Source organism: Pieris rapae, chromosome Z, assembly GCF_905147795.1.
Source record: "Pieris rapae chromosome Z, ilPieRapa1.1, whole genome shotgun sequence".
Classification (NCBI taxonomy): Eukaryota; Metazoa; Arthropoda; class Insecta; order Lepidoptera; family Pieridae; genus Pieris; species Pieris rapae.
The window spans coordinates 455,765-470,888 of NC_059534.1; the positions used below are offsets into that span (position 1 = coordinate 455,765).

The 15,124-nt window shown below is 33.3% G+C and overlaps 1 protein-coding gene across 1 annotated transcript; it reads left to right on the forward strand.

Moving 5' to 3' along the window:
* Positions 1-5,243: 5,243 nt before the first annotated feature.
* Positions 5,244-13,124, forward strand: LOC110993417. Its single transcript, XM_022259676.2, has 10 exons — positions 5,244-5,311; positions 6,352-6,433; positions 6,832-6,993; positions 7,916-8,085; positions 9,380-9,509; positions 10,284-10,425; positions 10,602-10,693; positions 11,344-11,485; positions 12,149-12,345; positions 12,700-13,124. The coding sequence occupies exons 2-10, from the start codon at positions 6,361-6,363 to the stop codon at positions 12,831-12,833; spliced, it is 1,242 nt and encodes a 413-aa protein (XP_022115368.1). The 5' UTR covers positions 5,244-5,311; positions 6,352-6,360; the 3' UTR covers positions 12,834-13,124.
* Positions 13,125-15,124: the final 2,000 nt, after the last annotated feature.

Here is a 15,124-nt window from a genome sequence, read left to right on the forward strand (position 1 = left end):
AACATAACATGTAAAAAATCAAGTCTTGCAACGCTATTCTTCTACTGTAAAGGGAGATCCATAACTTTACGGTAGAAGAAGTCGTTTCAGTCTATTAAGAGACCTTCTGTGTAGTAGGTATCGAAACGTTACAGAAGACGAGATAGATTTTAGAGATTGGTTCTTTTTTTTCATAGAACGGGCAGGAGGCTCACCTGATGTTAAGTGATACCGCCGACCATGGACACTCTCGATGCTCGCGAGTGCGTTGCCGGTCTTTTACGAATTTCTTTCAAACTAAAGCAGAATTCATTTAGTACACTTTGATTAAGCAAGAAAAAAGGCTTTTTACATTTATTTGGTTAGAAAAAGTAGGGTTTTTCTTCCCATAGCTACTGTCCGATCTTTTCGACAGATGGTATAGATCGTCCTCTCTGCTGATATTGGTCTCCGGAGGATGCTTCCTTCAGATCTTGGCTCATGCTGGGACAAGGGTCATGGAGTGACCGAAAGAATGCCAAATTAAAACAATTCAGTTCAATGTTATAGTCGAATACGAGGCGGAAGAGATTGGCTTGGATTGATGTTACAGTCCATGATATCAGTTACCACTTACCACTTACCTTCTATCTTATCCAGCCTGATACATATAATAATAATACTGATTATAGTATTTGAGTACTATATGTAGTGTATAAGCTGCACTAGATTACTAAATATATGAGAGGCAGAATAATCAAACAGCCCTTCGGATCCCTAAGCCCTACAGAAGTATAGAAGGTAGCAGACGGAGTCATGCTCGAATCAGAGGTTCAAAGTAGTGGCAATATCTTAAAGCTTTCAATAATTACGGCTGGCAGCAGGCTTCGCTTCTTTGACAGGAAGCAAGAAATGAATAATAATAATAATAATAGTAATATGATGTTCCTGTACATCTTCAGTTGTTAATTGGTACACGTGAGCCCTGTCAGCAGGTGGTTAGTATTCAGTTGAAATCTGAACCGCCGCAGTTAAAATAACAAAAGCCAGTACAATGTTTGTTTTAGTCCTTAGATTCATTTATAAGCAGGTAGGTGATCATCGTCTGATTGGATCTTATTTAATCTAACATTAGTTATCTTATAATATTTGTAATTTAGTTAGTAAATGCGTAAATGAATTTTTGCAATCACACTTTAAGCCAAAATGTTTTAGTTTTTCATCTAAAAATATATTAAACTATTTAATTTTTTTTAATATAAAACATATATTAAATTGAGACGTAACAAAACATAACATTTTTGATATATACATATTTATATAAAAAGTCAATGTCAACTGTCAAATCAATCAGGTATGCAATATACAATTATATTGTTTATTTTATTATTTATAAATTGTAATATAACACTCTCGTTTCCGATTCAATAGGTTACACTTATATCCTTGTTATTCTTGGAACCCCTAATGTTATCTTAGTTATAAGCTCATGTTTTTAAAGATTAAATCCAAAATCAAACAAAGTGTTTCGTTATTTCCTCCCTCCAACAACCACCACCAAATGTAATAGCAAAACTTAAATCTCGCTTAATAGATTTGTATTTATCTATAACAAACACATTTCTTTTTTATAGGTACAAATATTTAATAAATTACTGGTTCTACCGGTGCGCGTGAGCACTTTGATAGCAAAACAAACACTTCTTAGATCGTTGCCTTAGCAAATAAACTATTTTCTTAGCTTAACTCCCCGAAATCCAATCCATATTATTAGATTGGATTGGCTCCAACATGATATAAAAAAACTGTCATTTGGCTTAGTGTGTGACAGGATCATGAATCGATCTTGAGCTAATGTAAACAGTTACCTACGCACACACACACACAGGGTTACAGTATGTATAAAATATAAATTGATAATAGGAAATTAATATAAATTATAAATAGTTTCTGTTGCAGTCCCTTTAAAACTGGAGTTACCTCGCTGTATTGATATACTTAAATCTTTAATTAGCATCTTACGTGAATTATTTAACCAATTATAATGACCGACATTATAATATTATGACCATCAAGGCTTCCTCAATAAGTTTTGCACATAAAACAAACATTCATGTCTTCTCTATCTCTATTCTCTATGGAAGGCTGGTGAAACTTTAAAAAAAATGCAAAATTAAATTAAATAAGTAATACTATTTTTCGTCTCAAACATTACACTTAAGTGGACAATCCCTTACATATAATAAGTCAAAAAGGATATATATATAAACTAAAAAAAATTACATGAGAACTGAAGGCAAACACTGTCGAACTCGTTGTTGCCATAAATTCTTTTACAAATGAAAATACAATTTTGAAGTAATTTTAAAACATTAAAATTTATTTATTACAGTCTCAGCAAAAATATAAATCTATTTGAAATGGCCGCCTTTGGTTTATGTATTTTACTTTACATAAAAGCCAAAGGCGGTCATTCGTGGCCTGATTCTGTTTGGCCACGAATCTATGGATTTACTATATTAGGCCACTGCTAAAAGTCTGCAGTCACCTTTGGAACACCAAGATTTTTTAATAGACTCAATGTGGGTAAGTCAAGAGCAAGCCATGTCCTCTAAAACTGACCATAATTTGAAGTCTAAAAGGTTGACGTCTAAGCTACATGAGGGCCAGTCTTCAGCTCGTATAAAATAAATATATAAAAAATGTTTACTATGGTACATAAGATAAACATGTATCACTTATTCCACGTCATTAAATTTGTACCTGTAGGCATCCCTATCCATAGGCAAAGAAGACAGAGGGTGTAGACCGAGATAAAAAACTGGCGTGATCCTACTCTCCTATCCTACTCTTTTAAAAAAGCAAATTATCAAACAATACTTAATTAAACAAATAAAGCAATTTAATTAAGAGTATATCAACTAGGTAATCGCTTACTTTATCGCCTTAGTAACTTAGTTTTTCTTTAATACACACGATACATTTTAAAAAGTCCAGAACGTTGATACCAAAGCCAGGCTTGGTTAGTTGGTGCCTTGTGACCAGGTGCAGAATTTTGCTGAAACGTCCACAGTTTATTTTTTAAAAGTTGCTGTGAGGATTCTTCATACACTTTGGCTGATTTCATTCCTTTTTCACAAAAATGTAGATTTCTGACTCCTTGATAAGACCGCCCCACGAAAATCTGAAGCAGGATGATGACCACGTTGTGCCATTCGTACACTTTATGATTTTACTTATTGTAGTGTCTTTAATCGTGACACTTTTTCATCAGCAAAATCCTTCGTGAAATCAGCTGCCCACTGAAGTATTTCCGAACCAATTCGACTTAGGGTCCTTCAAGAAAAGAGCGTACCCGTTCTTAAAAGGCCGGCAACGCACTCGCGAGCCATTGAGTGTCTATGGGCGGCGGTATCACTTAATCAGGTGAGCCTCCTGCCCGTTTGCCCCCTGTTCTATCAAAAAAAATTTTTTTTAAAAGAGTACCGAGAGTTTTTTACGCCGCCTTTTTCCCTCGGCCTACACCCTCTGTCTTTTTCACCGATAAGTAGGGATGCCTACAGATTCCAATCTAATGACGTGGAATAAGTGATACCTGTCTATCTTATGTTCCATAATAAACGTATTTTATTTTAAGGAAATTTCTGTGTTTTCACCTGCGTATCGCGACAGAAGGCCTGGCCTGGTGATCGATCTCTTTAATTGTTAAATTGATATAATGTCCTGTTTAAAGACGCTAACCACCGAGCTCTCGTTTTATAATCGCGTATTATAAATATATATACATAGTCCTAGCGGAAATCTCCATTTCTTGCGATAAGATTTTTTGCTCCTTAAGTCTAAGAATTCATTAACAGCCTTTGTAGATCTAAGAGCCCGCGGCCGCCCCTATCTTTCTGGACATCGTCAGATGAAGTGTTACTATATGTGTTGATAGCATGATATACGAACATACAACTGATGCCAAGCTTTTGCAGTGTCTGGAATATGACCGACGGCTCCATATTCGCTTTGTGCAAGGCGATCACTGCAATCCGATTTTCTTAACACCCCATTCCTTGTTGTAATTTGATAATGCACAGGAAAATCATGTGAAATGGCGCAAAGCAAAGGAAATGTTTTTATGAAACAGTATGGCTAGACTAGATATACTGAATGTATGTAGAATAACGAATAACGAAACAAATATATAGTTGTTAATAACAACAATCAAATATAGTACAATTTACAATTACTCTTAACTACAGTATAAAGTACTTACAATTTTCTTAACCGAAATCGTAATAACACTAATATTTAAAAATTAATACAAATAAAGTTAAAACAAATTCCAAAAGTTTGGTCCTTTAACGCCCGCAGTATTGTGCTATTCATTTATTGAAAGCACTGGCTCTGTGGTCACTTAAACAAAACAAAAAACAAAACAATAACTTTATCCATATGGGAAAACAAGTAGGTACACCTATGAACGTCAAAAAAATTAAATTAAGTGTAAATTTACATTTACTAACAGTTCTGAAATCAAAGGCGTAGAACAGAAGAGATGGCAATAAACTCCTACCAGATGCCAACTTAAATCTTATAACATCACGGCCCAAGACTACTCCAATGGGAACAGAAGCAAAGTTGGAGGAATGGAAAATATCTTTAAAACAGAAATCTGATTATATCAAAGACAGTCTAAGACATGTGTATGCATATGTCATTAATACAGCAAGACAACAGCTCAATACGTGGCATTAGAACCAGAGGTAGAATCTTTCGGAACACCTAACTGTATGTATATTAAATCTCTATAAACACACATTACACAAATTACTGCATAGACTATAGTCTAAGAGTCCGTGAATCAGTTGAGTTAGTTATCGTATATCGTCTTAAATATGTGGATCTCAAACTTGGGCACCTACAGCTGACAAAGATACAGTGAAGGGTTCCAGATAACAAGAAAAAAATGTATATTGCAAATCAAAGCTGTTTATTCTATATCTTTAAAGATTTGAAACGGGATTTTATAATTATTTATTCATCTCTTTTTTCATCGTCCGCTAAACAAGACACTTTTGAATACTTCACCGTGGAATTGATCTTCGGTGATTTTCCCTGGGATATACGACCTCCAATTGTTCAATGTAAGAGTGTACTCAAAGGTCATTAAAATTGGCATCCTTGTACTGCAAGGACTGTCCATTTGGGGCTCGTAGTTTTCCTTAAATTCTTTTTTTCTTAATTCTTTATAAAAAACGTTCTTAAAACACCAGTTAGCTCTTAGACTATGATGAGCGGTCATAGGCTGGTATAAAACCACTTTCCACGTATGACCAGTTCGTAGTTCCCGAGATATACAGCAGAGGTATGTTCATTGATTAATTTTATATTTTATTTTATTAATTACTGTTGTTAGTTTTATCAGTACAGTCGTTTCGTCAGTAAGTTTCGTTATATACAAACGTGTACTTAAATCTAATTAATTGAAAAACTACTGAACGGATTTTTATACAATCCTCATTGATCGATAGTGTGGTATATAAGGAAGTTTTTGATATATAATTTTTTGTTTAAAATTAAAATTTACATAAATAAAACTGTCAATGCTAAGCGCGAATTTTGCCAATGTACAAATAAGTGTTTAATATTCAGTTTCAATAATTTAAATGAAACAATACTATGTTTTTAATAAATCAAAAAAATTCTTAAAAAACCTACAAAATTCCCAAACACATAGGATTCGAGTAACGAGGTTAACCAGCGTTAAAGATATTTTAATTTTTTTTTATTACGTTCGGAGTGGATTTGTTAGCACTGTATTTGTTTAAATTAAAATACAAAAAGTTCGCTAACCGATGATTCAATTCATTTTTATTTATAAACAATATTATATACAAACCAAAACCATCTAAAACCCAATATATAAAGTATTTTAAATAAGTCAATTTTACATAAATTAAAAATTAAAAACAAAATTCACAAGTAAGTAAACAATGGATTGGTTCGTTCGTTCATCAATTTTTGACTAAAAACACAAATTTAATAGCAATTACAGTTATTAGATAGTGTAAAGTTCGCTAACCTGTCGTGAACCTGTCTTTATTTAGGTTCGTTTTCTATAGAAGCATTCCAAGTTTCTCTTATATACCTATACAATAAGTAACTCTTATTGTATATATTTATATATATATATATATATATATATATATATAGCACAGCGTATAACCTTTTTATGTCTGCGACTCAGATGAATATTTGTTTCATGATCGTTTGTCTCATTGAGGTGATCAGATCATTAATAAAGAATTACAAATAAGAATTATGTTAGTTTGAATCGCATTAAAATTAAACTATATTTAATTAACTAATTTAAAAAAACTAACTCGATAATACTATCCTTTTCAGATTTCAACGATGCAAGCTACACACACATTGCTGCTAATTCTAGTGGCGGCGAGTTGCGGCACAGCAACAACATTATTTAGATGTAAGTTCTTTTTGGCGCTAATAATTAAATTAAATTTTAAATAATCTTTCGTCTCTTTCTGCGAAATAACGTCTACCCTGCGATAAAAAGCGACATATGTATTAAACTGATTAATCATTATGATTGTATAATGTATTGTGTAAATGTAAAATATTGTAATTGCTGATTTTTTATCTAACAAGACTTTTGTTTCTTGCCTGCTGTTGTTTACTATTATACATTTAATTGATAAGCGAAATATTATATTAGTATATTTTCTCATGTATGTGAATATTGTAATAAGAGGAGACAATAATAATAAAACAATTATGAGATACGCCAACAGCCTTTGTTTATAATATGCGTCGAAACCAAAATTTTGGTATCCCTCATTAATTATATTTTAAATCTATTTTTAGCTCCAAGGCAAGCCCCTGGAAGTATTTTTACGGTTGGCAACGGTGAACAATGTCTAGGATCAGACAGGTCGACGGGCGGTGTATGTTTATCCAGAAACCAATGTAACACGCAGGGCGGAAAAGCTATAGGCTTCTGTGGTGTATTCGCTACGTGTTGCTCATGTGAGTACATAGAGGGCGCTGTTTTAGTTTAATATATTTGTAACATTTAAGTGAAGTTTCGTAGATGGCAACACATTTAGTTATTTTAATTGTTTTTTTTTATAAAGACATGATTTGTATACAATTCCGATTCTCTATTACCAGTATACAATTTAGAACTTCTATCAAGGTGATTAAATAGTCTGATAGCCATGGGTAAACATTTTTTTAATACAACATATAAAGAAATAATTTCAATAACATCTGTTTAAAGTCTGTTATCCTATGTCCCAATAATGTTGTTAATATCTGCTCTTAGGTGGTTTTTATCAAAAAAAATTGAATTAGATAAACTCGAATTGTATGTTTGGCTGTGTTTTTGAACTTCATAGATGGCGCTGTAATGAAAATTATGACACTTAAATTTCAATTATTTAATCGTGATAATTTCTATACTATGACATATTAGATAATTATTTAATCTGCCCTATATAAGGTTGATATAATTTATAGTATTTCTTGTTAGTTTCACCTAATAGTTTTGTAAAAGGTACCTTATTCAGCAGTTTTAAATTTTTCTAGGCCTTCATAGTTAAATCCTTGAGAACTTTTTGTTCTAAATTGCATACAAAAACGTATAGCTGTTTAAAGCCTATCGACATTGCTAGTGTTTAAAACTCGAATCTTTTTTTTTCTTTGGAATTTTTGCCCATACAAAAAATCTTAGGCAATGAACTTCCACAAACCTCTGTCAACTGTTGTATGTATTTTAAATAAACGTTTGCCCACTGAGCGGAAAGCTCACCTGATATTAAGACATACCTTCCATGGACATTGCCAGAGGGCCTTTTAAGAATTGGCACGCCCTTGAAGGTCCTTCAATCGATGGGCTGGTTTCAGTAATGTGCCTCAAATAACGCTCGGATGTACAATTTGTTTTTAGTGAACGCTTGCGACATAAGAACGAACACAAAAGTGGCTGTATTCATAAACCCTCCATTGAATCGGGAATCCTCCGGCCTGGAATGTTCTTATAACGTGGAAATAAATAATAATAATGTATGTCAAATACGTATTGACTTCGAGACTTTCAACCTGGCACCACCAACGACTGTAAGTATGATAACAGATGGACTGAAAGTTTGTAAGTTATTTGGTTAAGAAAATTGTAAATACTGTAATAAGTCGGTTCAGAAATACCATTACCCATGGAAACTCAATTCCAAAGCGCTCGTGAGTGCCTAAATTTGATTAGTTTTTATATTTCAAGTGACGTGTTTAATTATTTTTTGTATCAGTCAATTTACATAACTATGTACAAAGAACATCACAAATATACCGTATTTACAATGTTCGCAACATACATAATAAACAGAAAATTAAAACAAGTGCAGTAATGTTTCTTGTGTGATCTTATTAATGCTGATATTTTCTAGTCTTAGACCCAACAACCTGAAAGAAAGAAGGCTGAAACTTGCCTATGAGATAGACAAACTATTAAAACAGATACAGAAATCTGAGGCTCAGACCGAAAAACGTTGTAGAGCCGATTTATTTTATTTTAAATATGGCTTTGGTGCATATATGTATAATTCGTAGTTCTTTTTTCTATCGGATTTCCGGGAAACTAATATTCAGGTCTAAATTATTGTTTAAATCTGAATTTAAAGCCCAAGTCTCATAGAATCAGCTTAGTCGTTTTTATATCGACAGCGTAATTAAAAATCAAAGTAAATATTGTTATATTAAGTTTGGCTTGGCTGAAAGTTTAATGACAAAACGCCTGTTTAAAAAATCTTAGCAAAATATCAGTACCAGACGCAATAAGAAAACAATTGTCGCTACAATAGTCTTTTGTTGACTTTATGTGTCTGTTTCACGATCTTTTGATACACGAATCTAAAGCAGTGTTATCCCTTTTTGTCCCATGCCCCAGCTTAGTCTTACTAAAATTCGTATGCCCCTATGTAACATACATTATTAAAATTAAAAAAGAATATGCGTACTTATGCACACACGTTAGAAGTTATACTTCTTTAGCGTATGGAAGAAAACAAAATATATTTATATAATTTTTAATTTACGATGTACATAAATTATACATACCGACAATAATCCTCAAATCTATAAATACACTCAAAACATTTAATTCAAATCAGAGATTAATGAGCTTTTAAAATTGTTTAAATAATATTACCTATATACATTATGTTATTATATATATTATTATATAAAGTGTATGTTTGTGAAAAAATCCATGGCGCTATTCCGGGCAATTAGGTCAGCCTTCTATGCTCACTATTACGTCTTTGTCCAATTTCCTTAAGTTTTCGTGTGTTAAATGTACACAATAATTTGGGTCCCAATCTACAGTTAGATAGTTTGTTATATTTTTTATTAATTCCAGGTGGAAGCAGTGGAAAATGTAACACATCGGCCGGGTTACACCTGTAGAAACGATATCTTCCAAGTGACGAACCTACACGCAAACTCTGACATCCTACCACCACTATGTGGCGATAATAATGGACAACATAGTATGTATATATTGCTACTTAAGCTTTTGTTAATATACTTTTAAATATAATGTGGTGTAGTACATTGCTCTATTGTTAATAGTTTCCGGATCATGTAAGGAATTTTTATTGGTATTTTTCACACCTTACACTATCGTAATTTTACACCCTATGTCATCACTATATTAATAACAATATAAAACAAAAGTTTCTCAACCTGTCCTCAAAAAGTTTTCTCGTGCAACAAAAGTTCAATTATAAAATTTTAAGTGTTTTGTGAAATTAATATACCTAATGAAAGGGACTAGCTAGTGTATCTTAGTGAAGGCAATTACTTTTTATTTATCCATTTATATTAGGTATAATAATGAAATTTCTTTTTAAACTAAACACACAGATTTCAGTAAAGAACTGAACAGATCTTTAATTTTTAAGTATCCGGCCTATTTATTAGTTGTTAAATATAAGAGTCTCTCTTTCTTCGTACTCCAGTAAGGTGCCTGTCCTTCAGGCGATTGACTCTACGACAGACAAAGTCGGGCCGAGTTTCGTAGGAAAAACCCTTGCTGAGCTATACAAAATTCCGAGCTGAGCTGTCAACGCCCTGCAGGCTAACAGCTAGATTCGATTCCCCAAAAAATATAAGTTGTTGGAGTAATTCCTAACGACCCAAATGGGTAGTGTGCTAATTAAAGTTGGCGTATAATGATGGCGGTGACAAGTAGCATCCCAGCCCCAATCCCATCGTCCAAGGGAGTTTTTGGAAGGACTTTTAAAATTTCGGTATTTTTTCAGTGTATGTCCGCGTGAACGCATCTACGAACAGTAGATCCATTCGTTTGAACTTCAAAATTGCTGACCGGAACACACAACCAAATCTCCCTCAAGCGACTTGGAAGATTAAGGTCACCCAGCTAGAGTGTTTCAATACTTTGGGGTAAGGATTTTTAGCTGTAAAACATTTTATCTTCGAACACACACTTATCAAATTTGTGTGTGTGAAATGACACGAGAGCTAAGGGACTCACAGCGCAAACTTGATGCTTTAGGGGACTTTTTAGAGGATGTTTCTGTCTTCAGCTATATTATTTATGTAAAAATTCATTTTTCCAGCAAATACCGAGATGGTTTCCTTGAAGCAATAACGTCTTCTCTACCGGCCACGCCCTTCAGTTCTTCAGCTGATAGGGACGAGTATTTAATAGGTAAGAAATTCTATAATTGGTGCTCTATGCACAGATTAAACATCTTGACATGACAGTTCTCATTAAATCTTTTGTCGCATTTACATTCAGCCGTATTGGGCAGGGAAGTGGGCAAGGAAGTGGGCAGGACGAGTGTGTGATTTATTTCCTTTAATAACCTTAAATGATAACAAAAAATTGACAATATAAAAACTATTTTAAATTTATTAGTAGATATTATATCTAGATCGTAAGTTTAACACTCTAATTAACTTAACTTTCCTATTATTACGACATTATGTAAATGCTTCCATTATGTGACATAATTAAATTAATGACAATTCCATGCCAATTAATAATTGTAACTAATTTTACCACTATCTTAGCAAATAAACGATTTCATTTCATTTCATATTAAACATATACATATCTTTGAAATCATAAACAGAGTGGTAATAAATTATTACCTGTAAGACATGCGTCAAAATTACAGTGGTAATGAGCGGTTACTGTGTCGTCCGTAATAAAACAGTGAAACAATCGTAAAACGCTTTTGCTCTTCAGTCTAATTAGATAAATTCTGTAATTTACATTTAGTAGTTTTAACACACACTGACACTCTCAAATATTAAAAAAAGCAACATGTTACCGATAAAATTATTTTATTTTAGCACCACCTGGATGTCTGCAGTACTACCCAGACCGAACCGGATTCTTTGAATCATTTAATTACAACCGCGGCGCTGGGCCGTACATCGCAAATCTTGCCTATGCCACGTGCTTCAAGCGTACTTCTGACGTCTGTGGAATTAAGTAAGCGAATATACAAATCTATAACCCTAGTATAAGTCTTAAGATAGGAAAGTGCAGTACACAGCTGGGGTTTGGTGCAAACTCCAAATATCTTTATTAATATAGGTAAACAAGTACACTTAAGGACGTAAAAAACAAATTGAAGCAATTGTAAATTAACATTTACTACAAGTTCGCAAGTCACGGGCGTAGAGCGGGCAAGAAGAATTAGTAACTTCGCCACTCTTTTAATCTCTTAGTTTTGAGTCATACAAATTGTTTGAACTGGAGCAAAAGAGAGAAAAGTTTTATTGATTCTTATATACTTTACTCTTAGATACTTTAAACGAGGGCATTGAATTTATTTAGTGATAATTTTCTAATTTCGCTTGAGAGTTTGTTGTAACAACGAATACAATTTCCATATATGGAGAGATTTATCTTCTGGAGCCTGGTTGGTCGTACACTCAAATTAGTTCTATTTCGCGTATTATACTGGTGAGTCACTATTTGTTGTTAAATCGTTAACATTTTTTTGTACATACAACAAGGCTTCAAGGATTAGTTTGACCATATATTGTGTTAACGAGACTCGAAGAGATCTGCCAATATATTAACTATTCCTCTTCTAACATATATATTAAGTTATACCTATTTAAAACGAGATATTTCACTAAATTCCAGATTGACAGCTGCTAGCTTCGAAATGGCCTACCGGACGGAAGACAACATGTACCTGGACACCGACTGTCAGATGAATCCCGTAACCCAGGGTTCCAGTCAGTCTGAAGACTATCTTTTCATTCCTGAAGCGGAAACTGCTGATGGCCTGAGGGGTTCCAAGTATTGTGGCCTTAGCGCTTCGAACCAAATTATTGCATGTAAGTATTAGGAGTATCATCTAGATTTAGGGCAAAGTATCTGAAGTTCATCCACAAACCCCACAAAAAATATATTAATAATGTAATCATTTTTACTTAGGAAAATAATTTGGTGTCCCTCCAACCCTCTGATGCTCCAAAGCCTGGATCTTTGAATCCAGGTCGATCAGGATCCATTTTAAATATTTCGGGTTTAGGGGTCCAATCTTTTGTTTACCTCCACACCTGTAACACGTATGAAGACTTTATTTCGAACTCCGATGTTATTTAAATGTTAATTAATTCGATGTTATTCAACTATAAAACATATAAATAATGTAACATACTATGTTAATTGTACCTTGTTCCTTGCAGCAACACCCCCTGGACCAATATATGTGCACTTCCACAGTGACAATTTGGTGACCAATGATGTTCCCGAGGCCGGCTACAGGTTTAATTACAACGTCCTGAACAATTGTTATCTTAGAACGAACACTTTTCATTAGATGGGGCTGATGGCAACATAGCTTGGTTTAGTTTAAATTTCTGCGAAATGGTTTTAGGGACCAAACAATTAATAATGTGTAGTTTGGTTAATAAATTAATAATGGCGCTGGATCAAAGTAAGAGACTTTAGAGTTAAATCAAATTAAAGTATATAAATCAATTTTAATGCAATGTTCTCCATAATAAAATGATGATAGTATCAATAATTTATTCACAATTCATTTGTGGTTAATATTACATTGAACTAATTATAGACTGATATGTGCATTTATTAAATGATTTTATATATAGTTGAGTATTTTATTTAATTTACCTTCCCTTTTTTAAAAACGTTTCAAGAATGAAGTCCGAACAAGTTTCTTGCCTTACATAAATATAGTACAACTTTTTCTTTCTTTATTTCGTCAATAAAAGGCCGGAAACACACTCGCGAGCCCTCTGGCATTGAGAGTGTCCATGGGCGGCAGTATTTCTTAACATCAGCCGAGCCTCCTGCCCGTTTGCCCCCTCTTCTATAAAAAAAAATCAATAATTGTATGTACATTTTATTGATGAGATGAATGCTTTTGTTAAATCAGAATAACGTGTTCTAGCACTTCTTAACGGTACCTTAGCTTATCGGGCTATTAATGAGGCGAGGCATTTATTTTTGTGTGGTTGCTTGTTTAATTTTTTCCCTTGCTAGCTTGCGTATGTTCTAATATAATTTGGTGTATGCGTGTCAAATTGATGATGTTATATTTTCTTCTAAAATTTTTTGCTTACACGTTGATTTAGAAATTATAATATTGTTACTTGAAAAATGTATGTATGATGCTTCGAAAATAATTATATTGCCTTGCAGTTCTCTTCCCTAATGGACGCAATATAAATTAGCTTGTCAGTACATATTGCTAATTTACTGTGCACTAAAAGCCTTTTAATTTCAAATTAATAAGCAGGTATATCTTTAGAATGGATGCCAGAGTTTATAAACCATACTAGGAAACCCGTAGGGAACATGTGTCGGGCACAGATGGCTTATCAAGCTTTTTATAAATATCTTTCGCTAATTAATCACCAAGCAAGTTATTTATTGAGCAAAGAGAAATATTGAATTACTTATTTCTGTCAACTTTTTTACTCGTCTCTTACTCAGTGATGCTACTCATGAAACACTGCCTGCAAGTGCGTTGACTACCTCTTTTGTTTAATAATAATAAATAAATATTGTTATTAAACAAAATTATTATTATTATTATTCCTTCCTTATACTACCTATTAAGGTTTTTTATATCCATTAAAAAATAAATCAGTGGCGCTACAATCTCATTAGGTCTTGGCCTCAGATTTCAGAATCTGATTCATGATCATTTTTAAATCTAATAGGCAAATAGGTGATCAGCCTCCAGTGCTTGACACACGTCGTCGACTTTTTGGGTCTAAGACATGTCGGTTTCCTCACGATGTTTTCCTTCACCGTTCAGCAAATATTAAATGCGCCATCACAGCCGGGGATCGAACCTACGACCTCGGGTATGAGAACGCACTCTGAAGCCACTAAACCAACACTGCTCTCACGAATTAGCGAAGCTCACGTTAAGAAAGCCTATTTAAGGGTGACAGACAGTAACGCCAACTCTTTGAGACCATTTTTACTGACATTTATTAAGTAAAAAAATATATTTTTGTTCCAATATCTTTTCTAAGAATGATTTGTCTTCCTAGAAACGAAACAAAACCAAAAAGGGTAGTCGTCGCGCATGGACATCCATTTTCACGGGTGCGTTGCGGCTTTTAAGGGAGGAGTATGCTGTTTATAAACAGAGGTCGAATCTACCAGGGAAGACTTAGTTTGCAAAAAAAAATAAGCACATTGTATATATATTTATTCAAATAACCTTATATTATAATATAAATGCAAATTTAATAACTAAATGACTTTATTGTAACATAAAAACCAATAAAAACATTTTTTTGAATAGCGCCATCTATGCGTAACCGTTGAATATATTCGCCCTTACTTCTGTTCTGTTCTGTACTTCAAAGGCCATATCTAGGCCACGAATGTTAAGAACTTGTATACAACGACGTCTTCTTTTTAAACTTGGGACAAAGACGTCTAGATATCTATTGGAAATCACAGGATAAATGATAAATGGTTTTTAATTACAAAATAAATATAATTATTTATTCTTTTCATTCATGTGTAACAATAACCCAATAAAAATTATTTACGTAATAGTAGAAAATCTTTCAAAATAAACTTTTTTAAAACCGATTTTAACAAATGCACTCGGCTTGAGAGTTA

Bases quoted from the DNA above. Each gene is read 5' to 3' on its own strand.
- LOC110993417 (XM_022259676.2), top strand. From the start codon at position 6,361: ATGCAAGCTACACACACATTGCTGCTAATTCTAGTGGCGGCGAGTTGC. The intron at 6,994-7,915 runs GTGAGTACATAG...ATTTGTTTTTAG, and splicing joins ATTCGCTACGTGTTGCTCAT to TGAACGCTTGCGACATAAGA. The intron at 9,510-10,283 runs GTATGTATATAT...GTATTTTTTCAG, and splicing joins CGATAATAATGGACAACATA to TGTATGTCCGCGTGAACGCA.